The sequence below is a fragment of the Vidua chalybeata genome, chromosome Z, assembly GCF_026979565.1.
Source record: "Vidua chalybeata isolate OUT-0048 chromosome Z, bVidCha1 merged haplotype, whole genome shotgun sequence".
In the NCBI taxonomy this organism is placed as follows: Eukaryota; Metazoa; Chordata; class Aves; order Passeriformes; family Viduidae; genus Vidua; species Vidua chalybeata.
Genome location: NC_071570.1, coordinates 43,697,465 through 43,722,587, shown reverse-complemented (window position 1 = coordinate 43,722,587; position 25,123 = coordinate 43,697,465). Strand labels below are relative to the sequence as shown.

Below are 25,123 nucleotides of genomic sequence, written 5' to 3'. Positions count from 1 at the left end.
CAAGATTTATTTGAAATTGAAACTTAACCACATTTCATTCTGGTCTTAACAATGACTAATCGTTACCTAAAATCATGTGGACAGTAGGAGCTAGGAATCAAGGCACACAAGTTTGCCTTGAGAGCTAGTTGACCATTCAATTATGTGGGATCAGCAGTATTTTTAGCATATTATAGCTTGTTTTCAGTGGATTTTCATTCTAGTTCATTGTTATTTTATTGAATCTGTATCCATTGAGGTGACTTGCATTTCTCTTTCTATTATAAAAAGTAAAACTTTAAGAGGAAAAATACTTTATTCTCTAGTTTTTAAGAAGGCATAATGGAATTAACATTATACCATGTTAATTTTTAAGATTTGCTTGGGACATTGGAAGAAATTCTTCCTAAACTTCAGAAAGATGTTAGTGTTTGGATAATGGCCAAGGACTCCACGTTTCCAAATGTGCATACCCTTTTAGATAAAATAGAAGCTGCATCTGAAGACCCTGTTCCAGTTAATCGATGCTCTGCCAACAACCTCAAGTCAGCTGTTTTATATATATTTACTTCGGGAACAACAGGTAAAGATCTTCTAAAGAGTCCATATTTTCCTTCAGCTTTCATCTAGAAACTTGATTTTTCTGAAACTCTAGTATCTCAATAGCAAAATGTCATGTTTCTCATCTGGAAGTATTACTATAGAAAACTGCCCATATTTCTTGTGTGTCTATTCGGTGGTTTACTGGTTTCTCTTCTTTATTTTTTACTGCCACATTGTACAAATACCATGAGAGACTTTACCTCTTATTACTTCACAGCTAAGGTGTTTATGAAACATTGCTTTTTTGGTCAGTTTACAATCATAGTAGATAGTATTTTGTGACCATATAACACTGCTTAGTTAAAGTAATTAAGATTTTTACCTAGAACTTTAAAAAAGAATCTTGAAACACACAAATAGACATTTGTTTTTCTTTCATTAAGTCATGTTTTATGCAGGTCACTGTAGAGACAGAAAATAGGATTAAGTTACTAGCCTTTTAGTTTAGAAACAGATGTCTGAATTGTGCTCCAGCAGCTAAGAAGCTAAGACTTAAAAAAACCTGATCGCTGACATGAAAGGCAGCATTGTTTTTAAGAGGAGTGGATTGGCATTCTCATTCAATTCAGCACAACAGTTTTAGCCACATGAAGACTGAAAATGCTTATATGGCTTGAGGCTTTGTTCCTTCATACAAATAATAATTTAATTAATTTGCTTCAGGTTCTCAGGAAAAATTAGGAAATGAGAACATCAATCTCCAATAAAAAGGTTAGGAAGTTATAAATATTGTCAAGAGGTGAGATTTTATTTGTAATACTACTAATAGAAATATGCTTAAACTTGCTTGTTAAGAGTTGGGAGTTAAATTAGCTAAAAAAAAAATACAGAATTATCTAAGTTTTGTTCTTACAATTAGAGTCAGACTATCTGTGTGAAGTCTCAAGTTTCAGTTATCTATAATTTAAAATATCTTTGAAATTTTATCTGAAATACATAAATATACATTGAATTTCTATTATGTACTATGTAACTAAAATCATAAGGTTTGTTTAGTCTGAAGAGTACGGAATAACTAATTTTGACTTCCTGAACATTTTCACATGTTTTGACTGATAATCTTAGTTAAAAGAAAGGAGTATTTTGCACAGTCTGTAGTAATCTCTCTGTAAAGGCAGAAGTAAAAACTCAAGACTGTAGAAAACTTCTTGCTATAAGCAATTTACTGGCAACCTAGGCATATTCCCTTTTCACTTTAGTGTAGAAAAGTGGAATAGCCTGGAGGGTAGCTTGACTCCACAGATGATACTGGCAGCTCTAGCTAAGTCTTCAAATGAACAATAGCTTTACAAGAATAGGTGAGAAAACTTTATGAATCATTACATTTTTTGAAGTATTGAACTGTTCTCACTGTTCATCATCACCCTGACTCAGACTGAAATTTGTGTGTGTGTTTGAGAACATATGTATTACGCAAGATCACATCCCCTACTTGGATTAATAGGTACAAGAGTAGTAGCACAAGAAGCCCTTGCCTGTGAGTCTGCATGTTGCTGAAGAAAAGTGCTGTGCTGAACTTGAAGGAGCTCATTCAAAGGAACCTAACTGATGTGGTCTTCTCACTAATTTCTTCTTTTTTTTTAATTTGTCATAGACTGTGTAGAGTTTAAAACAAATTGATATATGATTCTTAATCTCCTACTGTGTGGCCTACTCCATGTAGATCCCATACCTTTCTTATTTACCTTACAATCACTGTGACTCTTGCCTTAAGATCTGGTGTGATACTTCTTTATGTTAAAAGAAATCCATATCTACAGTAAATATTTTGTCCCTTCTTGCTTTATATAATTTTCTAGCAGCAAACCCATGAGTTTCTTCATGTTTCCACTTATTTGAATGGACGTGACATCAAACTAAATAGCAAAGAGACGAGGTTATAAACTGGCTAATCTTTATGTGTATATAAATGTGCAATATTGTATTAAACAGACAATTGTCTATTTATGGCCATATAAAAAGATGGTTGACAATTTGGTTACAGAAGTAAGAATTGACCCTTATAATTTTAGAGACTTTATACATAGATTCCCTTTAACAAATGCTTTAATGCATTATTTTGATTTTATTACAGGTCTTCCAAAGGCAGCAGTCATTAGTCATTTACAGATTCTTAAAGGAGCTGCTGGACTGTGGGCTTTTGGTGTTTCTTCAGAAGACATCATTTATATTACTCTGCCTCTTTATCACAGTGCAGCTTCTCTTCTTGGCATTGGTGGATGCATTCAGCTGGGTAAGGCTTGTTTGCTTTTGTTGTTAATAGAGAATTAATTATTATAAAAATGTATAAAACATGCTTAGATTCACTATCCCTAGGGAAGCTAATGCTTTGCTCAAATTCAGTGAGTAGTCTTTTTTGGAATAGTTGTGTATTTTGGGGAGAGGGGATGTTTTGTACTAACAAGGGATCTTTACAAGCTCTCTCTGTGGAGAAGAATTAGTTGTTGTAATTTGCATCACAAATTTTTTGACTTCTTTATATTTAGGTCAACAGGAAGTTAAGGACATATGCAGTATTTTGGCAGCGTATATGGTGCATTACTGAATGTACGACTAAGCATTGTACAGTAGAATAGAATTAAAATGTATTTGGTGAACTTAAAATATTGTAGACAAATACATTGACTACTACAGATTGTACAAGCTTTTTCGTACATTTTTAAATCCCATATAACTTTTTGTGCATTTGATTTGTATAGTGTTTTGACACTGGCAATAAATCAAATGTATTACTGAGACAATATAGATGTCCTCAATGACTCTTTTATAAAAGATTTATTTGGAACTCCATGGCAAATACTTTATTTCCTTATGCATCAAGTTCAAGTCAGAACAAGGGAAAGATCCTTGTATTATGGGTTAATTCTGTCTGAATCTGCATTAATGAATACTTTCTTGAGAAATAAGGCCTCAGCGATACCCACATGATTTACTAATCTTTTACTGAATCTTTTGGGTGTTTTCAGCTAAAAGCTTGAACACAAGAGTTCAGGTTAAACTCTTAAACTCTTATGTTACAACACCAACAGTGTTGTAAGAAGAGAAGCTGACTTTTTGTTTTTAAGCTCTGATCTATTGCATTGCTGTCTCAGCCAGGAGGCTGATTTCCTCTGCCTTCTTTGTCTACCAAAGGTGTGTTTGAACACGTCTTCAAATAAAACAGCTTAAATACCACATAGTTCTCTGTGTGAGGCTGCCTTAGTTCCTCATATGTTCTGGTTTATAGGTAAGCTGTCACACAGAGCAATTGCCTAATTTCATTTTCCCTGCTGTTTCCATAAAGGTGCAACCTGTGTGTTAAAAAAGAAGTTCTCAGCTAGTCAGTTTTGGAGTGACTGCAGAAGGTACAATGTGACTGTCATCCAGTACATTGGAGAACTTTGCCGTTACCTTTGCAATCAGCCAGTGGTAAGTGGAATCAAAGTGATGCCTATTTGTCTGTCAGTACATTTATTTTTCTTCATGTGAGTATGGTAAAAGGGAAATTAAACTGCATTGGACATGTTCTTCTGCCATTCCTTTTATGTGAGGTTCTGCAATATTTGGTGACATGTAGATGCTTAATAAAAATAATGGCTTGAATCATGAAGATATACTAAAAGTATTGTAAGGAACAATTTTGAGACTAAAGGCTGATTCAGTATTATTTGGTGAAAAAGTACTATTTCACAGCATTTTGCAAGGTAAGTTCAAAAAACCAGGAGTACTTTTCAATGCCTTTTCTGAATTTTCAGAACTTTATTTCTTGGCATTTGTGTGTGTAAGAGGTCTCACGTTTTGTATACTATGTATTAGCACTGTTTTGTTTTGTGAAATGTGTATATTCTAACACCATCTAAATAATATTTTTAAACTTGGAAGGGGCTTGTTCTAGATTAGCAGCTTTTTGTTCAAAGTGAAACATTTGCTTTTTTTTTCCAATGACGGAACTATTCTAGACAACAAATATTTAAGAGAACAGAAATAATCTTGTGAAAATATACAGAAGTTGGATTCAATGCAACTGTTACCTCTTTGAAAAGCCTCCCTATGCCACAATCATAATTTCATTTTGTTATTTCAAAAAAATAATCAGTGGTTTATTTCCTTTTCAGGGAATTTTATTTAAATAATCTCTTAGGAAAAGGTACCAGTTACTCAAAGTATTTAATTGGAAAATCATTAATATCATCTTTAAGCAGTATTCTAAAATAAGAGAATGCAAATCAGTCTTGGTTTCCAGCAGAATAATAATTCACGTTAATATCTTGTGTTGCTGACCAAAGAATGGAAAAGGTCATTGGATTGCTTTTCCCTTAGGAAAATTTTAAAAAGTATGTTTAAGCAATGGTGGGTCATGGATCTAACTGCTCTATCCATGTGTGCCTTGGTAAAGTAGAAGTTCTTGAATTAAAGGGAGCATGGATAATAGCTTGGTGAAAACCACTGGTGCTGATGAGAAACCAGAATAGTGATGCCTTCTCTGATAGTTTTTTGTGGTTTTTTTTTGGGGGGGGGCTATGTCTTGGGATTTTGTTTGGTTTTAATTTTTATTTGTTGGGGGGATTTTAACTTTCTAGTAAAATAAACAAAAAATTACTCGTTAACAAAAAATCAAGTTATAGATCATAAGAAAAGTCAAGGCATTGGGGAGGCATAGTTTTTATAAATTGTGATTTTTTTTTCTTCATTGTAGGCTAACTTGATTTCCACAAAGTCATTGCCCTTCTCTCCAAAACTTCACAACTTTTGCTGTGTTTGCAGTCTGAGTTATTAATTATGAACTTTTTCTATTCTCTTACTGTACAGGGAGATGATGGCTTCTTTTCACCACCCCTTTTTATCTTAAAGCACAAATTATAGATTAATATACTTAATTTCTGAAACAAACTCTTCTATTTTTAAATCTTTACCAAAGCATCATGAAGTTAAAGCAATTTTAAATTGTGCAAATAAAGTAATTTATACCATCCTTAACTATTTATATACTGCATACAGTGGTTATGCAATCATTAACTATTCATTAACTGTATAACTATTCTATTTGTTAATTTATGTGCATAGTTTCTAGGAGCTGGCATATCTAAACTCTTTCTTCTGTGAGGCTATAAGGTATTTTTTTGTTTTGTTTTTGCTTGCTTGCTAAGCCTCCTCAAGAAAAATACAAATTATAAAACAAATCAGTTTGACAGCTAGGTACTTGACGAAAAATATTAAGTATCTGTCATATTTAAACTGGAAGAGAAACATGCTTATACAAATAAGTGGAAGGTTTAAAAATATTTTATGCAATTTACTCTTAGTTTTCAAGTAAGTAAAATAATTTCCTAAATTGGATTCACTATTTAAGTTTTGTTAATGTAGAATTACTGTGTATGCTAGCAGCATGAGAAAGATGTGGCACATTTTGAAGTTCTGTTAGGATATTATGTGGGCAGTGTTCATGAGATTAGAGTGCTACAAAGTCCTACTAATCAACCCAGATTAAATCCATAGCAATTATCTTATTTTCTTAATTTGTTTCTTTAACACTAAACTTGAAATAAATGGTATATTGTTTACAGTTGGAGTCCATGCTGTGGCCTCGTATTTCATAAATTCTGAATTGAACTTTGGGCAAGTCTCTGTGGTAGCACATAGGCTCTTGGCTGAGCTTTCCCTATTGGTTTTGTCTAGTTTGATCGTTCTGCCTCCCACTCACATCTGCAAAAGCTCTTGAAGACTCTTACAGCAAGTTTTTCTGAGGTTACTCTGTATCCAGTTTGGTTTAGTAATTTGTTTGGAAAGAAGATTTGTTAGAAAAGGAAGTTGTCTTTTTTCCTTAGGTACATGGCTTTATGTGACATTCATAGATTTTGCTGGGTTTCCAAGTGAGTAATCCTTATGCCTGCCCTCTTCCAAACACTTTTTCTGCAGCATTTTGATTGTATTGAAAATACAATGACCAGCATGGATGTCTAATAGCCATCAGTAGCTACAAAATGGGTCCACCTGTAAGATACTAGCATGACTACTCCAGTGAAGAAGAATATTCAGAAAATTGATAAATTAGTCTTGCTGGATAAACTAGTCATTGCTCAAAGTTTCTATTAACAATGATCTGAAAAACTACAAGAGTATGGCATAGCAGATCTGCCTGTCTTGCCTCTTAGCAAAAGCTTCGGAAATACTTCTCTACTAGTCTGTGGATATATTTTTCTAAGACACTTGTAATTAATTTAAATTTTAGCATATGAACTGTTAACTAAACATTCCGAAGGCAGTTGCAGATTTATTTCAAATTTGACGTAATAATTTAATATTGCATTTATTAAATTTGATAATGCATTGCATCCTGAAGCTTTTGGAAAGATGGAAATGGTAATGCAGCATCTCTTTCCTGCTTTTCTGTATAGAAGACCTGCATTCTGAAAAGTGCTACAAACAGAGGGTAGAAATCAGTGTCCTTAACCATTATGTCATGTTTTCTATTTTTGTAAGCTGTGATGCAGTATGATGACAGTATTTGTATGATTTATGAAACCTTGCATGAAATAGGTAAGCTCTCTATTAAAACCAGAGTTCACTTCTGCTTCTATTCAAAGTCTGTGTCACAAATATTTGTATCACTGCTTACAATTTCCCATTTAATATGTGTCCTTCTTTATGTCCACTTGGTATTGAGACAGTGTTATCCTCTGGCACAGGTAATATTTCTTATTTCCTTGGGGTCACCTAAGTGTATAAGACCGTGCTTATCAGCTTTCAGACATTGTTTTGTTAAGCTGAGGCAAGACAGTCTCTTTACTAGGGATTAAGCTCTCTGAAATTACTTCAGAGAAGATGCGTAGGGATTTATTGTACTAAAACTCTTCTGTGTTAGAACAATAGTAGTTTAGAAGGCAAAAACAAGAAATTCAGTGCTACTGGGATAAGGAAACAGAATGAATATTTATTTCCCTGCAGTTGACCAAAGTGTTGTGGAAAGTGATATAAGGATAGGGTTTATGTCATTGCATAGCACCATCTATCACCAAGAAGCAGTTTTACTTAAAGGAAGGGAATTTAATGGTCACATAAGCAAGGAGAAATTAGTCAGTAGGCACTTTTCTACAATGCAGATTTTACTTGTAATCACATTTTATTTCCCATTAAAGTTTAGCTCAGTTTATGCTCAGTACTGGAAATTGTTCTTTCTAGTATCTTTAAAAGGTGGAGTGGAAATTTGTCTAGCCCCTTGCAGGTTTTTGGCATAAATATTTTGTTGAATACCTTAAACCAGTAATTTGACACAGTTACAACCAACCACATCTGTGCCTTCCAAGGGAATGCTTCTAAGAATCTCTACAAGTCATTAAAATTTAATTTACAGGAGGGAATTTTGCAATTTGTTTATTCTTCTAGTGACCTATCCTTAAACAAAAAAAAATCGGAAACCATTTGCATGTGTCAGAAGAAGACGTCATTCTTAATCCAAGTACTTCTTACTGCAGTATCAACAGTGCCTAAAATAAAATTGAAAACTGTTTGGACATAATGTTAGAGAAAATTGAACTTTTAGACTAAGGACATATCCAGCACAAATTAAAGCTTAGAAAAGGCCATGAAATTTGGAAGCTTGTATTTTTTTCTCTCTAGACTGTATCATTTGACCTTACAAAAAACAGACTGTATGTCACAGCAAACATTTTGCTTTCAACTGCCATAACTACAACAACAGCTACAGCATACAACTACAACACTGTTTTTGAAAAGTGGCTTTAAAACAGATTATATACCCACCTATTTTTCTTACTGCCTTCTGATACTTCTAGATGCTTGCATACCTCTCTTGGTACCCACAGATGATCCTGTGTCTGTTTCCTCATTCTCCCCACTAATAATGGTAAAAGGTTTTCAGATGTTCTTTGTGGAAAATATCTTCTGTGATGTCTTAAGAAGCATTTGTTTTTCATATACAAACAGCACTGAAGGCTACTTACAATGTCAACTACTGATTCTAGCATGGTGGATCGTGACTTATGAGGTCATAGAACTTGACCAATTCATCTCCTTCCAGCATTCAGTTTTTCCTAGACTTGTCTTTTGGGTTAAACAAGTGGAGTCATGCAGAAAATGTTTTTATATTAAAGCCTGGAAATCATAATCATACTTTCACAGAGGGAAGCTTCATATTGCTCACAGAATACTGTGTGTAACATGCACCACAAGAAATAACCTGTATGCGCTTCAATTCTCTGAACTGACCTTTGAAAAGTTTTTTGTGATTTGTTTTGACTAGTGTGCTCCTGGGACAATCACCAAAAATACAATTATCTACTTCATATTACTGGGTGGAACACAGACAAAAGTGACTTTTTGTTTGTTGGTAGATATTTGCTGAGGAGATGGGAGTACAGCTAAACAAAACATTTCCTGTTAGAAGAGCTAATTAAAGAAAGCTTCTTTTAGAATATAATTCTAATAGATTATCAGGAGATTGATTATTAAAAATGGGGTGAGAATGAGCTATATTAAATAGCAAGCAACCAGTTCTGAACTAAAAAGATGTCTTTTTCCTCCTTCTCCTGTCCTTTCTTGTGGTGCATCTCTTCACACCCTTCCTGTTCTCTTTTATTTGTATTTTCAAATTTGGGTATGTGTTTTGCTCAAAAGATCTAGTTGCAGTTTATAATTAGGCATTACTAAATAATGAACATGGATGTGCATCCTGAAAAATATATCTATAATAGTAGGATATCTCCCATCTTACAGTCTAATACAGTCTGTTGGATTGTCACAACTACCTGATGCTCCTTTTTCAGGGCTAGTGTATCAATAAAGGAATTGGTGAATGTGTTGTTACATACACACCCTGTAAATACTTGAATGGAAATCCTGTGTCTTCTGTGGTATCATAATTTATATTTAACTGATGTTTGCGTTCTCAGGCCCTGAGATTGCTTTCCATTTCATCAAGGCCATGATACAGAGAACAATTCATGCCTCCTTTGAATTATCTTTGCTTCTCTCCATTTGGATATTCCTTGTACAGAAATAATAAAAGGGCAATGAACTTGTTTTCTTGTGTTTGATTGAAGTGGCTGCTTTAAATGCAGCACATTTTTATGTAGCTGCAATCATGAATCCTTCCTGCACCAGTTCTTATACTGCTGATAGCACTCTAAGAGGTATTTACCAACAGCTTAATCACATAGATAGTCCAAGTAGTTTATTGAGAACACTTAATGAGAAAAGACTGCCAGATGAAAAATCCCAGGTATGTGGTGTTTAATGTAGTAAGGCAGATCTTGACTTGTCAGTTAGTTAATACACGAAAGAAACAAGCATGCAAGATGGAGACACATTGTGTCAAACTGATTTATGATGTGTGCAGATGTTTGGTACACAGTTCAAAGATCTTGGCAGAATGAATGGAAAAAATTTCCAGGTGTGTGGTAAGAACTGTTCTTGCTTATTAATGCATTGATGTCAATGAAAAGGGTATTGAAAAAATGCTTCACCTTTACTGTTAGAAATAAATGGATGTAAACTGAACCCCCATTTTATTTGAGAATCACTCTGAATTAAGAAAATAAAATCAAAGTGCAGGAAAATATATAGACATTTTTGGAAACCTTGGAAAGATGTTAGAACATTCTGTTTGTGTAAAATCTCTTATCCTATGAGATAAGAGATTTGTGGAGAGCTATTAGTAAATTCAGAAACACAAATCATAATTGAATTATCAGAGGACATGCAATTTGAACTTACTTGTGGTAGGTGGCCAGGGTAAGGCACTGAATCCTTTGTAAATGAGATTTAGTGATGAAATACGGCTTTTACCTTAGGAAGTGTTAATTTGGTACAGTGTTTTTGCAGTGGGCAAATAATATACAAGCACACAATTGCTGCCTACCAACTGTTGCAGGGCAGCTGGCTGACATGCCACAGCTTGATCAGGTGCCAAGAATGGCACAGGGATAACAGAGCTTTTCTGCTGGAAGAGAGACGTATTAGGAATTCCTTCTACTCCTTTAACTCCTTGGAATTCCTTCTACTCCTGTAACTTTATTTATTGTACCAAAGGTAAGCCAGTTGATGAAATGCCATCTGAAAATGGCAGAAGTTCAAAGCCGGTTTGGTCTAGTCAGTTTAAAGCATAAATTTCTGCATATTTATTTTATTTCTTTTTTCATCAGGACTCCCTAAGTGTTCATCACTGAACCATGTTTTTGTAATTTGATTGAATTATCATCTCTTTTCCTTCCCTTCTCTTACTTGCAGCATTTGATTTACTGCACAACTATTCAGCCACAGTGCCCATGGATACCAATGTGCCTGTTCTAAAGAGTTGGATTTCGGCAGTAATCAGGACAATAATATATATGACCAGGTTTGATGTTAAAAACAGATGACAGATGTTAGAATGGCTAACTCTGTTTTATTTACTCTGTGTCACTTTACATTGAAAGTTAGTTACACATAAAACTAATATGAACTAATGTCATATATTAGTTACAAAAAAGATAAAAATAGATAAAATATTGCTATATTAATTTACTCACATGTAAAACTAATGTGAGTAAAACTCACTGCTTCAAGTTTCTCTAATTTTAATAATTTTTTCATAGTTATTAAAACTATTGGGAGATGAAATTACATATAATTTCAACATCAACATTCTTGCAGTTGAAAGACTGCTAAATTCATTATGTCAGTTTTAATGTCTTCACCAGAAAGCCCTGCAGTATTCTTCAGGGAATCTTGTATTGACAGACAGGCACAACTATGGTGGGGCTGACTAAATCACAAATACAGCAGTTGCAGCAATGCAATCTAACAGTGGATCTACCTTGGTTGTGAAGAAGTGAATTACTCCTCCACCTTTTAAGAAATCTGCTTTCTGTGATCAGTTCTTGATAACATTATACACCTTCTTTGTATTTTTGCAAAAAGCCTGAGTGCTGTGACAGCATCCCTTCCTAAAGTGAAATTGTTTTACATTGTATTGTTGATGTTGATGATAGGTGTTAACATTGCAAGCAAAGTGGGATGATGTAGTCCTCTCAGGACTACTCTGCATTTTTTCCACTAGAGAAACAACTTTGTGCTGTATTAATATAAACCAGCCAAAGTAATGTGAGGAACTGAATTTACTGCATTTTTAAATGATATGGTATTTGTTCTTTTGGGAAAAAACCCCAAACACTACAATCCATATAGGCCACTGTCTTCTAGTTCATCATAGAAGATGAACTAGACTAGAAAAAAACCTGTCTTTTCAGCAAACAGCTATCAATGCTTTTATTTTTCTTAAAGTAAAAATAGTAGAAGCAAAGTCTTTTTAATACCTTGGTCTCTAGAGGTTTTGAATGTTCCTAGACTCAATTACTGTGTGTATATATATGCATATGTTTGTCTTTTCTGTTCATTGTGGAACAAAGAATTTCCTTGAAAGCTATTTTTTGTATCTTAGCAGAGGTGCAGTAGATTTAAATAATTCAGTGGCATCAGCAAGAGATAACTGCAGTTTGGCTATGGACACATTTCAGTTTCACATTTCATTTCAGTTTAGCATTTAAATTGCAAGGAAAATAGTCCACTTTGATTTTTATGTTGAGCTGACAGGAATATTCTAAAAATGGTGAACAATTTTGTGGAGGAAGGAAAAAAAATTAAAAGCTTTCCTGATTAAGTTCAAAGTATCACTGAAGCATTTTAGCTTAAAAAATAAGAATATTATTGTTGTTCATTGACAGTATAATGAATTTGAATATATAATATAACAGATGTTATTATTTCAAGTATGTAAAAACCTACACTCTTGCATTGTGATATTGTGTCTGAAGTTGAAAAAACAAACCACTGTAAAAATGACATCTGTGGGCAATTTTTAGATACTTTGTTCCAGGCTATGTCCATGTCAGATTTGTAGTATTGTGTAATGCAGCATTTGTTAATAATGATTTAGCATGAGTTCAGTGGAGTATGCGCCTATGTGTTTAGAAATTACTTTCATCTGAAGACAGAAGGGAAAAAGCAGGAGTTGGGTTCTTGTAGAAAGAGAGTTGTTAGTGCCCAGGGGAGGCTGGTGAGTGATGTAGTTTTGAAGTAAAATTGCGGGATAACGCTTCAGATTGTAATCTGCCAACACTTATATGTATCTGGTGAAATAGGTACTTTCCTTGCTGAATCATTTCAGCAAACGGACTTACTTTGCAGAAGACTCTAAAAATGAATGAATACATTTTTATCTTTCTGTGAGTTACTGTTTTTGAAGAAGGAAGAAAAAAAACATAGTAGTCTTTGTGATTTAGAGGAGCTTAAAATTCCGTTGTTTGCAATTTTTTGTTACAGTAGGAAGAATTCACATCCTCATGAAAAATCTAATTTGTCCAAGACATAAGCCTTGGAGGAACACTGCTGTGTACTCAGTTGATGCTTTTCTGTTTTTGATATCCAAATTGTTCAAAAAATTCCTGTTTCTCTCAGCTGACCAGATCTCTTCACAAAAATAATTTGCTGTGATTTTATGTGAGACTAGAGGTGTTCAGATGGGTTTTTACTATAAAGCCATAACTAATTCATACTTGTTTGGTTGGGGGTGGGGAATGGCATAATAGAAAAGTAGAAAATAGGAACTCTCTGTTTTCTATAGCCTATGTATGTGAATGTGTACATATCTGAATGTATGAAAAGAATGTGAACATGAGCAGATGTGTGCATTTGTATATAGAGAGGTGTTTGCATACATACATATAGGAGTGTAGATAGATAGAGGTGTATAGAGACAGTTGCAGTGGCAGAGTGCTGTGCAGTTCTGAAAGTATGTGGTACCAAATTGTACCTACATTTATTTTGAGCTCTCTCACTTCTAGAGCATTATGTATTGCAGCTTGAAATAATTGAAAAGAGAGTTGTATTTTAGAGTAGATGAAATTAAAATAAATCCAAACAGTATAGATATTTTGCTTTCTGGTACTTCAACTTAAATATGATTGTGTTTTAAAGGTGGTCCATGCAATCCCAATGTTTTGGAATGTATAAGTAAAATTAAAACATCTTACTGAACTGGATGCATACTATTGTGTTTGTTATGGTAAACATGGGACCTGACAAATGTAAAGATTCAAGATCACTAAGAGATAATGTATTCTGGTAACATTGAACAAAACCTTGCGAGTCTTAATATTGAAAAAGGTACAGAAGATGACTCATACACAATATGTGGGAAGGAACTGTTTCCTTATAATCAGTCTGAAGACAGAAGAAAGTAACTATTCATCTCTTCTGACTTTAATCCCATGACATAAATCATTCCCGTCTTTCTCTGTTCTTCCCAATTTTTTAATTCATCTGGAGAGAAATAGACTGAGACAATACAACATTGAAATTATGGCATTGTTTATATAAATCATTGTAGTAATTTTTCAGGAAGCAATTTGTTTGTTCAACAAAATAATAGGTTTTAGATTGCAGCTTACTGCTTTGCAGCTGTCCACCAGCTATGCCAGCCTTCTTTAACTTCCTGAGCATTATTTTTTCTTCTTTTTGTTTTTTTTTTTTGGGTGTATTCCAAAGAAGGGATGTTTTTCCCACAATATATGCACCAATCAAATGCTGTTATCAGTATACTGTATTTTAATTTTTTTTTTCTTTTTTTAACAGAAGGAAGGAGAAAAAAATCACAAAGTCCGACTAGCAGTTGGAAATGGAGTAAGAAATGATGTATGGAGGGAATTTTTGGAGAGATTTGGTGCTGTTAAGATCTGTGAGTTCTATGGTGCTACTGAAGGAAACATTTGTTTCATGAACCACACAGGAAAAATTGGATCTGTTGGGCGCACCAATTTCTTCTATAAGGTGACTACTTATTTGCATTCTGCTTAGTAGGAGTGCTGAAAAATTGTGTTTCTTAGTTCGAGTACAGTCATAAGTCCAAGACAGATTTTCTAACTCAGGTATTGCAAGTTAGTTGACCCTCTGTAGAATCTTGGCACCAAACCCACTTGTACACTCAGCAGTAACACTGAGATTTCTCTATAGAGTTCACAAGAGTCAAAAAGGCTTTGGGTCTCTTCTGACAGTTTTGAGTAATCTGACAGTTGCCAAGTATAGTTTCAGGTCTCTACTACATTAGAGGACAAAATAAAAAGTTGGATTTATTTTTAACACCTAAGAACTCCTCATAACTGAAATAAGGACACAAATTTCCTATTCTGATTTACTATTCTACAAATTATAGTTAGAGATGTGTTTAGCATACTGCTATGTAAATATTTGGTATAAATGGAAATTAATAATAATTAATATATTGTAATAATTACATACAGTAGCATATGGACATATATAAATTTAATAGATATTTTATACCTAGGTGCAAATAAACATAATTAACTCAAACTACATCTAGTCTGTATCAGTATTCAGAAATGTTAAAGATAACACAATACATATATAATCACTCTTGAGGTATTGTCACAGAGAATACTTGGCAAGATTATTAATTTTAAAATGCTATACCCCTTTGTCTACAGTCTACTGCAGGTGTTTGCTGTGTTCTAGGTTACTGAAACTAAAAAAAAAAACCTGTTCTGTATTTCATAGCTTTGAAAATGGCAGTCATATTTTGGGGAGGAGGATTACATGTTATTATATCACATGTTTATTTATATCACATATTATGACTTTCCTCCATCCTTCTGAGTAAATGAAGAATTAATTTCTACTTGAAATTCACAGATGGATTTTTTCTTTTTGATCCTGTAAGGACAATCTTTTAAGTGATTTGAAAGTCCCAACCAAAGTAATATATGTCCCAAGCTTTAGCTAATAATATGAAAGATGTCTAGCCTTTTTGCAAGGAGACAGCATATTTATCATTATGTTGCTGTTTATGCCAGTTTTTACTCTTCTTGAAATAAATAGTACTTCATGCATTGCCTAGAATTTTAAATTGAATGATAGCTATCTACATACAAGTCCTGTTGACTTAAATGACATTTGTGCTCTGTAGGAGAACTGATAGCAAAATGTCCTGACAAAACTTTTTTAAGGAGTAATGTAAAACCATTGTTTGGACATACAACAGAGCTATCTTCTGATGTAAATAGGTTTCTAGGCAGCATATGTTCCAGAGTCCTCAACTTCAATATTCCTATCACCCACCCAGCACAATCACTACACAGACTTGGGGCCAGAGGAATTCTTCACTTCTTGTACAGGAACTCAGTGAGGATTCTGGAACCACTCAGAAAATACCACAAGAGCTATTGTGTTGATCAGAAACCACTGAGAGCTCAGGAATTTAAGCAGATCATTCCACTGATTCTCTGTCCTACATGTCTGATGCTCTGTAGCAGACAGTGACTGCCCAATGCTGTTGGATATCTCCAGAAGTGTCCAGAACTGCTACAGGAAACCAGAGATTTAGAATTTAGGGAGTAGTAGGTGAACCAGGAACCTTACAGTTGATGTTAGTTTTTGTTTTAGACTTCCCGCAGCCAGATGCCTTATATTCTTACAAGATTTTGCATGTGTTCCAAACTTGTGTAAACTTGTTTTTGGTATTGCAGAACTTGTCAGCAGTTTTTTGTCATAAGTCATTAACCTGTTGGAAATACCATGTGAAGTCTACAGCAGATAAAGATTAAACTTGAAACTACCTTTATATTTATTTAATCATCTGTCTTTTTAATCAAGTAGTATGGGGATTTTGTGTGCCACACTAAATACATATTTTAATGCCATAGATAACTTCATTTTTCCTTATTTCAGGCATTTGTTCTGGGGGGTTTTCAAATACATTTTGGAGCTTGCAGATTACTAAACAATGCCTTCTGAAGTCTAGCTGCTGTTTGTTTTACTTCAGCCTAAATGACATCCACTAGACAACTAGTGATAGGTAAAGGAGAGCAGCATTATTTCTGATTTGTTGACTTGTGAATGACCTGAGACCGGAAGGAAAATCTGTCTCCTGCTGTAAAGTAGACAATGGCACAGACAAGGCCCAGCCACCCAATTCCTAACATTTGTTGTTTCTTCAAAGACACGCTACATCATCTTTTGAAACATTCTCTTGACAGGCAGGACAACATGAGATACCCTTTAACATGCTTTCTAGGGATTTCCTAAACACCTATTTCTAGAATAGAAAGAAACAGAACTGAGAAAATGGGAAAAAGGTTTGTGTGTTATACGTGTGATGTACTAAGGAAGAAACTTGCTCTCTTCCTACAGCATAAAGGCAGAGCTTGCAACAAAGTAAATGCAGTACAAAGCCCTGTAGATCAAGGTATTGGGAGTATAGAGGGAATAATAGCAGAAAGTTTCAAAGTATAACATTTTTAGTGGGGGGTGTAAGGGAGGAAGGGAAAAAAATATGGGTGCATTCTATTGTAGGTAGTGACAATGGCACAGTTTGTAAAGGTGAAATACAGATAAAAATTACAGCTTTAAGAGGCAACCTGAGCTCTCAGAGTGAGCAAAGTTACTTTTCTACCAGTAACTGCTAAGGGCTGGGGATAAATGCTTGTGGTAAATATTAAGGTTATACAGAACACATTTATTTTCATAAAAATATTGGAAAACATAAGGTAATAGGAAGAAACAGATGAATGTTACAGAAGTTGGCAGAAGTCACTGTATTTAAGATGTTAACTAAAAGCAGTGCTCTTGTTTTCACTTCTTTCTTTTCATACTGTGTTCTTTTTATAAAAGGGATTGGTTCATGTGCTTGAAAACCTCCCTGTAGAATATGAATAAATCTTTCAATAAAGATGTTTACACAGAGTCAATGAACAGAAAAGTAGAAGCCTCTGAATAGCTTTTCAGCTGGTGAAACTTAAAATGTTTTCCAAAAAATACAATGTCTTGATAATGTAATACAATGTCTTGTCACAGTAATATAATAAATTACTGTTTAATCTTCACATCTGACATACATATGTGTCTAGGTAATGTTAATAATCAATTATATAGGACATACATTATGTGTGTATTTATATAGATATGATATGGGAAAAATCTTGAAGACCCTCAATTGTGTCTTTCAATATATAAATCTCTTTCTTATACTGAAATAAATTCTGAGTGATGACAGACAACAAGGGAGCTTGGGATTAATTAGATCCAAGGAAGCTTATAATAAGGGCTAAAAATAACCCAGAGCATGTTCACCTGAAAAGCATTATGTTAAAAAAAAAAATGCAAACTTTATTTGTAAATGTAATTTCCCATTATTTTAAGCAAAGATACTCAAATTATCACAGGAATCAATATCTCTTACGCAAAACTGTATAGATAAAAATCAGCTTTGAGCTGGGAAACATTTAAATCTTATAACAAAAATAATTTCAGCATATAAAATTGCTTTCACACAGCCATTCAGAATTAGTATTATGAACTTTTTCATGCAGTCATAGAACTTGTAGCAGAAGACAAATTATTTAGTTTAAAAATAAACAAAGTTAGTTTAAAGCAAATTTTTAAATCCTGGAAAACTGGGTTGAAAGAAAGAATACTGATGTGTAAATCAAATAAATGGAAGCTCCTAAGTTCATTGGCTAATGAAAATTGATGTTGTTTCTTCTCCTTTGACTAATTTTGAGCTAAAATAATCTAAAGTACTACAAGTGTTTTCTAAGGTATTGTATTCTTATATGTCATGATTCAGTTAATATCAAACATAGCTTAAAAGATTTGTTTCTTGGTTTTGTTTACTTTGTCTCACAAAGTTGTGTGGAGTACCTATGCATCTGCCCTTTACAGCATAAATAAGGCATTTCAAGTATGTTTTTAAAACTGTCTCTAAAATGTGATGACACTATGCTCCAAATTTTTTTTCTTACATTTCAGTTTTTAAAGATGCTTGAAACTAAATCTAGTACATGTAATGCTTTGTTTTCAAAACTGATATTCTTCAAGAGAATTCAAAAATACTCCATCTCTAAAACCAGTAGTAAAAAGCTTGTGATCTCTATTTCCTGGTAAAGGTTCTCTGAGCATTCTCTGTAAATTGAAACATTAGGAATGTCAAAACTACTTTCAAAACAGTATTTAAATTCACATAATTTCCAATCAATTAAAAAATAAACAATGTGAGGGAAGCTGTTATTAGATAACATCTAGGCAGCATAGTAGTAGACAATATTGCACATTAACACACTGTCAGCTCACTAAATAGTGCTTTTTGTTTGCTACATTTATGTTGTGCTTCAGAGAATAAGATGTACATTAAAATGATGAATGTTGCATGCAGTATTCTGTGAAAATAATATGGTAATGTCTCAACAACTCAGGTCCTTGTCCCATTAGAATGTAAATAATGAGGTGAACCAAATGTTAGTCTGTGCCCAGACTAAATACTTTGCTGTGGGGCTTTCATTTTCTAGTATTTAATACGAAAAGCGAGCTGCTAAGAATCAGAGAATGATTTAGCTTGGAAAAGACTTTTGTGCAGGCACAGCTGTTTGCACTAACTATGTATATTTTCATTATGCATATTTAATACAAGATGTGGTTCTTTCTTTTAATTATGTATTTTCATTATTATTATTTCAGAAACCTGATTGGAATACGCCTCATTAATACTCTGAAGTTGTAGGCAAAAGAAGTATACAATATAGTATAGTTACATATAATAATAGTCTCAACAGTTTTTAGATAATCTCAGATACTGAATTACAGTTGCTGAGTGTTTATAACAAAATAATTCTTCATTCTTTCAGCACTCAAAAACTGCATCTTGTCAAAATACTACTCTGTATGATGCATTATTTTAAGCTATTCTAATCAGACATGAAAACAGAATTAACATTTAATTTTTTAGACCATTTCATTCTTATTATTTATATTACTCATTGCATTTGGTCATATAAAACCTATTAAAGTAATAAATATCAATGTAAAAAGAAAGGAAGTGAGAAAGAGTAGCATTTAAATGTACACAGCTAAAAAAAAAAATACCCACTGCCACTTTGTTCCTCAAGAATAATGAGTTGTTTTCTAATTGAGGCAAACTTTCTGGCCCTCAGATTCTTGACTTTGGTAAATGGTTTCATCTGAGGTTAATAAAAATAATTACTCTTCACTTAAATAAAATAGTGTCCTATTCGTGAATCATTACTTTATTTTGCAGGCTATTACCTTTTTCCTTTGGTTAACTGTTAAAAATATCTTTTTGTTTCAGACTTAGGGTAGAAGAAAAACAGTGCTGAACACTGAAAGGACTCAATGAACTAGTTTTGTCCATATGGGACTGAAATGGTGGGATTCATGTTGCTCTTTATTTAGATTTCTTTGAGAAAAAAATATTTATTTACAACATTTCCAATTAGGATAATGATGCAACTCTTCATCCAAGTTAGTGGCAGAAGAGGAAAGGTTTAGGTTTTAACATCCTGCCCTTTACTTCAGTCACTTCCATGTAATCCGCCTCAAGTTATACTGCATTTCTTTATTGTGAAGAGTGCAGGTGTATAGTAATATTTTATAAAACTGTTCCCCTATTGCTGAGAATTCTCAGGAGAAGATAATTACCTTGGTTTCACTACTGATATATATACTGACACTGATATAATTGCTGATACATTTCTTTTTGAGAAGGCAACATGGAATCCCAAGCAGGGCAAATTGTCTCTTTCGAACAATAAAGAGACAATTTGGACCACTTCAAACACAGTTGTCCAAATAGTGTCAGGAAGTGTCTCTTAAAGGTCCAGTTTGGATTCATATCACAGCAGAAAAATAAAGCAAAATAGTAGTCACATGCTGTATATTCAAGAAAAAAAAAAAAAAAAAGACAGAAGAAGGAAGAGAGTTGCTAGTTTTGCTAGGAGTACCTTGTCCTCTCCTTCAATTTGCATGGAGCCATGGAAGGATGTACTCTTCTGCTGGTGCTCATGTCCCATCACCATACCTGAGAAAATCACCATCACCAGCCTGAGAAAGCAAGAGGGCAGAACTGAGGCTAGTTTAGTAATAGTAAAGCCCAACAGGAAGCAAATTTCCCTTTGTGAGGCCTTTCCCTTGCCAGCTGTTTTCAGTGCCAGAAGACCCCAAGAACACATCATATCAGCCACCACCATTAAATGTCACTTAAACACTAGAGCTAAGGCTTCCATTATGCTCACTCACATTGCTCTTTCACTGATGATGCAGATCCCATAACTTGCTTGTAAGAAAATTAACAAAAGGACAGTTCTGTGTCTTCATTTAGAAAACTGTTTTGATGTTGCTTACCTCCAGGAAATGGCATAAATTTAACATACAGAGTATTTTCAGTTTTAAATGAAACTGCATTCTCCTTTCAGATGAGGAAGACTGAAGTACAGGTTTCCTTATGTGTATTTGCTGCCACCAGATGTCACTGTGTAGATGAGTAACTGATCACTTCTTCCCCTTTTTAGCTTTTTTTCCCATTTGATTTAATCAAGTATGATTTCCAAAAAGATGAACCAATTAGAAATAAGCATGGTTGGTGTGAAAAAGTTAAGAAAGGTAAGTATGTATTTTAATAGGCTATTACACCGTATTGAATTTAATAAAAATACTTCAGAGAGTTGTTTTAAGGAGTCTTGCTATTGTGTTATTGCATTTTACCAAATTAACTATTACTCTTTGCTCTGAAACAAAGCAATATTATTTTTGATCTCAGATAAAACAGCATTAAACATACCAGTGCTGATATCAGAAGCACTCAGGATCTTTGGATGAATTCACAGAAGAATAGTGTTCAAAAGTGATGCTATGGCATTATCTTTGAATTTACACTTAGTGACATCTGTGTTTTTTAAAGGAGGTTAACACAAGGAAATGGTTGCCTAAGATATCTACAGGAAAGACTGGTGGATTAGAGCAAGTGCTTTTTGATAAGAGATTAAGTGTTTCCAACCAGGTGATGTGATTTAGCTTAATAATTAAAAAAAAAAAAAAAAAAAAAACAACAAAAAACCAAAACTGCTTGATTATTGCTGTCCTAAAAATATTTTTCAAAGTGTTACCACATACTGGAGCATACATTGAACTGTAGGAAGGTAACAATTGAAACTGAAGCAAGAAAAATTCATTTTAAAGGTCAGGCAGACAGCTTTAATAGGGAGCTGAAACAGATTTTTCAAAGAAGTTATGAGATTCTCTAACAGTTGGTAATCAAACATGGGCACTTTGAAGATGATATGTCACCAAAAGGTGAAATTTTTATCTCTAGGGATGTCACACTGACCTGTGAAGGGAGCACATGCTCTAATAAGGCACTTGGTCTAATTTTTTTCCAACTGCACCACTCAGTTTAATGAAAAGTATTATCTCTGTCTATAATCTTTGTCTTACCCATGTCTTATTTCTTCAGAGCATTATGGCTGCAGTGATAGTACCAGTGAACTAAATACTTCTATTTTAAACATTACCAGTTTATGGGAAAAAAAGGCACAGCTCTTTTTTTAAGGAGGCAGTATTAAATTAAAAATTGTGCCTACTTTTGGAAGCATTTTGATATATAATTCTTGTCTCCACTACAAAGTAATGGAACTCCAAAGCTATATTGTTGAGAACCTGGTCCCAAAAAGGTTATTTCATACAATTATTCCATGCCCTGCAAACTAACACCCTGGTGTTACATGTATAAGCGGATAATCCTTTCCCTTACTCTTCCTACCTTGAGGAAAAAAATTATGTTAAATTTCTACATTTTGCACCAAAAAATAAATTGATGATTCTATATCACTTTAATGAATATTCTTAAGAAGCCACAGAATCTCCAAACATTCTGAGTTGGAAGGGACGCACAAGGACCAAGTCAAACTCTTTAAGTGAATGGTCCCCACAGGTTTTAAACCCACAAGCTTGATGTTATTAACACCAAGCTCCAACCAAGGTAATTTCAGCGTTCTCAGAACTTCTGAAAAGAGACTAAATAGGAACATAGTGCCTGGGCTGAGCACCTACAACACTAGTTTTTCATTAGGAAGCTGATAAAGCTTGTACTCGTCATGGAAATTCAGTAATATGTGGGGAGTCAATTCAATATTAACTTGAATTGTGCACTTCCAGAGGATAATAAACTACTAGTGAGTTTACAATTGATAGATAACCATTCTGGGAGAAAACTGGTGAGTCACCAGGAAGAAATATAAGTGACTGTGATTTTGCATGGACAATATTATAAGTAATATTAATGTCAGGTACAGAAATGTCTAATGATATCTTAGGTTTATAATCTTTCAACTTCTCTGTATAGGTGAGGCTGGTCTTCTGATTTCCAAAGTCAATGCGAAGAACCCCTTCTTTGGTTATGCTGGCAATAAAAGACACACAGAAAAGAAATTACTCTCTGAGGTATTTAAGAAGGGAGATCTTTATTTTAATACTGGAGATCTCATGGTTCAAGACCATGACAATTTTCTGTATTTTTGGGACAGGATTGGAGATACCTTCAGGTACAGTTATTGTTTCTTTTCATATTTCTTAATTAAAAAGATATATAGAATGGAATAATGTGGTTGGATTTGTTTTCAACTGGAACTGTTCGATTTATTGCTACTGTGATGTAGTTTATAATGATTCTGAAGTGGATGATGCAGGTTTAATTTTGTCACAAGTGTTCTATGAGTAATATTCCTGTGGAATTGCATGATTCATTTTCAGAATACTTCGTAGGAATTCCAGTTCTTTGATCATGCTTTTCATAAGGATATAACTAGTTATGGATTTGCTATGAGCAAATGAGGAAGTCAGATACTGATATGGAGAAAAAATTATCAAATAGCAGAGATTGGTCAGTTTTGATACATTTATATACACGTAAAAAACTTGGAAAAAATTGTATTGATCTTCAGTGGCCCTTACGGTGTTATAATGCCCAGTAGGGGAAATGAGTTGCAACATTGTCTTCTGGTGATCAAATTGTAATGTGACAAGTATGAAAAAATGTGAGGTAGGGTCTGAAATGAATGGAGTTTCTACTAAAGCTTTTTTAAAAGGACAGATGTCATGGGATTTAATTAATTTTACACACATTTTAGATGGAAAGGGGAGAACGTTGCCACTACAGAAGTTTCTGATGTCATTGTAATGTTGGACTTCATACAAGAAGCAAATGTGTATGGTGTGTCTGTGCCAGGTAAAAGTTTGAGTTATACATTTTGCTTCTCCCAGGTTCATTGTTAACCCTCATAACTCTTTCTATTTCATGTTTCAAACCTATGAATCATATTTGATTGAGTCATCTCTTTAATATCCAGCTAAAATGTAGATGCGGGTAATGAAAATATGACCTGATTGTGAATGAGCCAGTGAATTATGCATTTTTTATCTGTATGCAATGAGGAGTATTTCTGAAAGTCTACTGTGCAAGCATTTGTGATAGCTATATAACCTAAATTAAAATATAAAGATTTATTAAATTCACATCTGTGTAAAGTCCAGACATATGTGCCAAAATAAAATGTAAACAAGGTAATTCTGAAGTAACTCTAAATGAAAATATGTGAAGACATTTTGCTGTCTTATTTCACTCATGAAATAACTGTAAACAGTTAAGTTATAAAACCAATAAGAAAATGAAAAAGAATATAAAGAGAAAAATAATTTTTTTTAATGAAGAAAATACACTTATTTCTTTTAACAGAGTTTTTTGTTATTTTTCATGAGATTGTATGGGCTTTCTTCTCATTCATGCTAAATCTTTTTTTTAAACACATGTTTGGTCTCACTGGGATAAAAATTATTTTCTATATAGGAGACTCTCTGGTGCTCTGCTTTGACCAAACTAAAACAGTGGCTAAAACAGTGTTGATAAGTTGATAGTGCTTGGCTACCAGTGACCAGAGCTTGCACAGTACAGGGCTTTCTCCATGCATGAGAATGCTGGGGACAGCAAAAGCTTGGGAGCAGATGTAGCTGGTACAGTGGTCTGAAACTGACCAAAATAATATTCTGTATCATATGATAGCTATGCTTAGTTATTAAAGCTTGAGGAAAAGAAGCAGATGAGAGGTTTGTGGGTGTGATGCTTGTCTCCCTAGAAAAACACTGTATGCTCCAAGTAAGGCCCTGCTCTGCAGGAATTAGCTGGGACATCTATCTGATGATGAGGAATATTGAACGATGTCCTGGTTTTGCTTTGCTTGTACATGTATCTTTTGCTTTCCCTATGAAACTGCAATTACCTTAACACTTGAGCCTTGCTTTCCTTCACTTCCCATCCCATGGCAGAAGGGATTGAGCACAAAGCTGGCTGGATGTTTGGTTGCTGGCAAGAATAAACTCACCACAAAATGATAAAGGAGTTTAACATGAGAGAAAGTGTCACTTTCTCTCATGTGAAGCATGAACACTCACTTGAACAGTATTTTAAAGCCATAGAACATGAAACATAATGGAAGACTGTCTGAAAATCAGATTCAAAAGTATGAGAGTAATTTCCTGTACAACACTTACCTGTTTACCTACTCAGTTTATCTGACTGTCTTGATAATTGCACTTAAGGATAAAAAAAATCAAATTCCTTACAGATTTTGTAGCTTTAGCAAAGCATAAAAACAAATTGAAACAACTATAAGGTTGGCAGAACATCTCTGCTGTAACTACTAACTTAAAGTGT

At 33.9% G+C, this 25,123-nt stretch overlaps 1 protein-coding gene and 1 long non-coding RNA gene across 2 annotated transcripts in view; one reads left to right on the top strand and one right to left on the bottom strand.

The window, feature by feature from the left end:
* The window catches only part of SLC27A6 (solute carrier family 27 member 6), a 37,503-nt gene that overhangs the window by 8,559 nt on the left and 3,821 nt on the right, over positions 1-25,123 (top strand). Inside the window, exons 2-8 of the mRNA XM_053968780.1 lie at positions 356-562; positions 2,657-2,815; positions 3,866-3,990; positions 14,191-14,385; positions 20,931-21,021; positions 22,760-22,958; positions 23,544-23,641. Of these exons, the coding sequence (XP_053824755.1) occupies positions 356-562; positions 2,657-2,815; positions 3,866-3,990; positions 14,191-14,385; positions 20,931-21,021; positions 22,760-22,958; positions 23,544-23,641 (1,074 nt within the window). The remainder of the gene's footprint in view (positions 1-355; positions 563-2,656; positions 2,816-3,865; positions 3,991-14,190; positions 14,386-20,930; positions 21,022-22,759; positions 22,959-23,543; positions 23,642-25,123) is intronic.
* Positions 7,678-25,123, bottom strand: part of LOC128802432 (uncharacterized) — a 35,881-nt gene continuing 18,435 nt past the window's right edge. Inside the window, exons 2-3 of the long non-coding RNA XR_008435421.1 lie at positions 20,364-20,463; positions 7,678-8,045 (exon numbers count right to left, since the gene is read on the bottom strand). This is a non-coding gene — a long non-coding RNA (uncharacterized LOC128802432). The remainder of the gene's footprint in view (positions 8,046-20,363; positions 20,464-25,123) is intronic.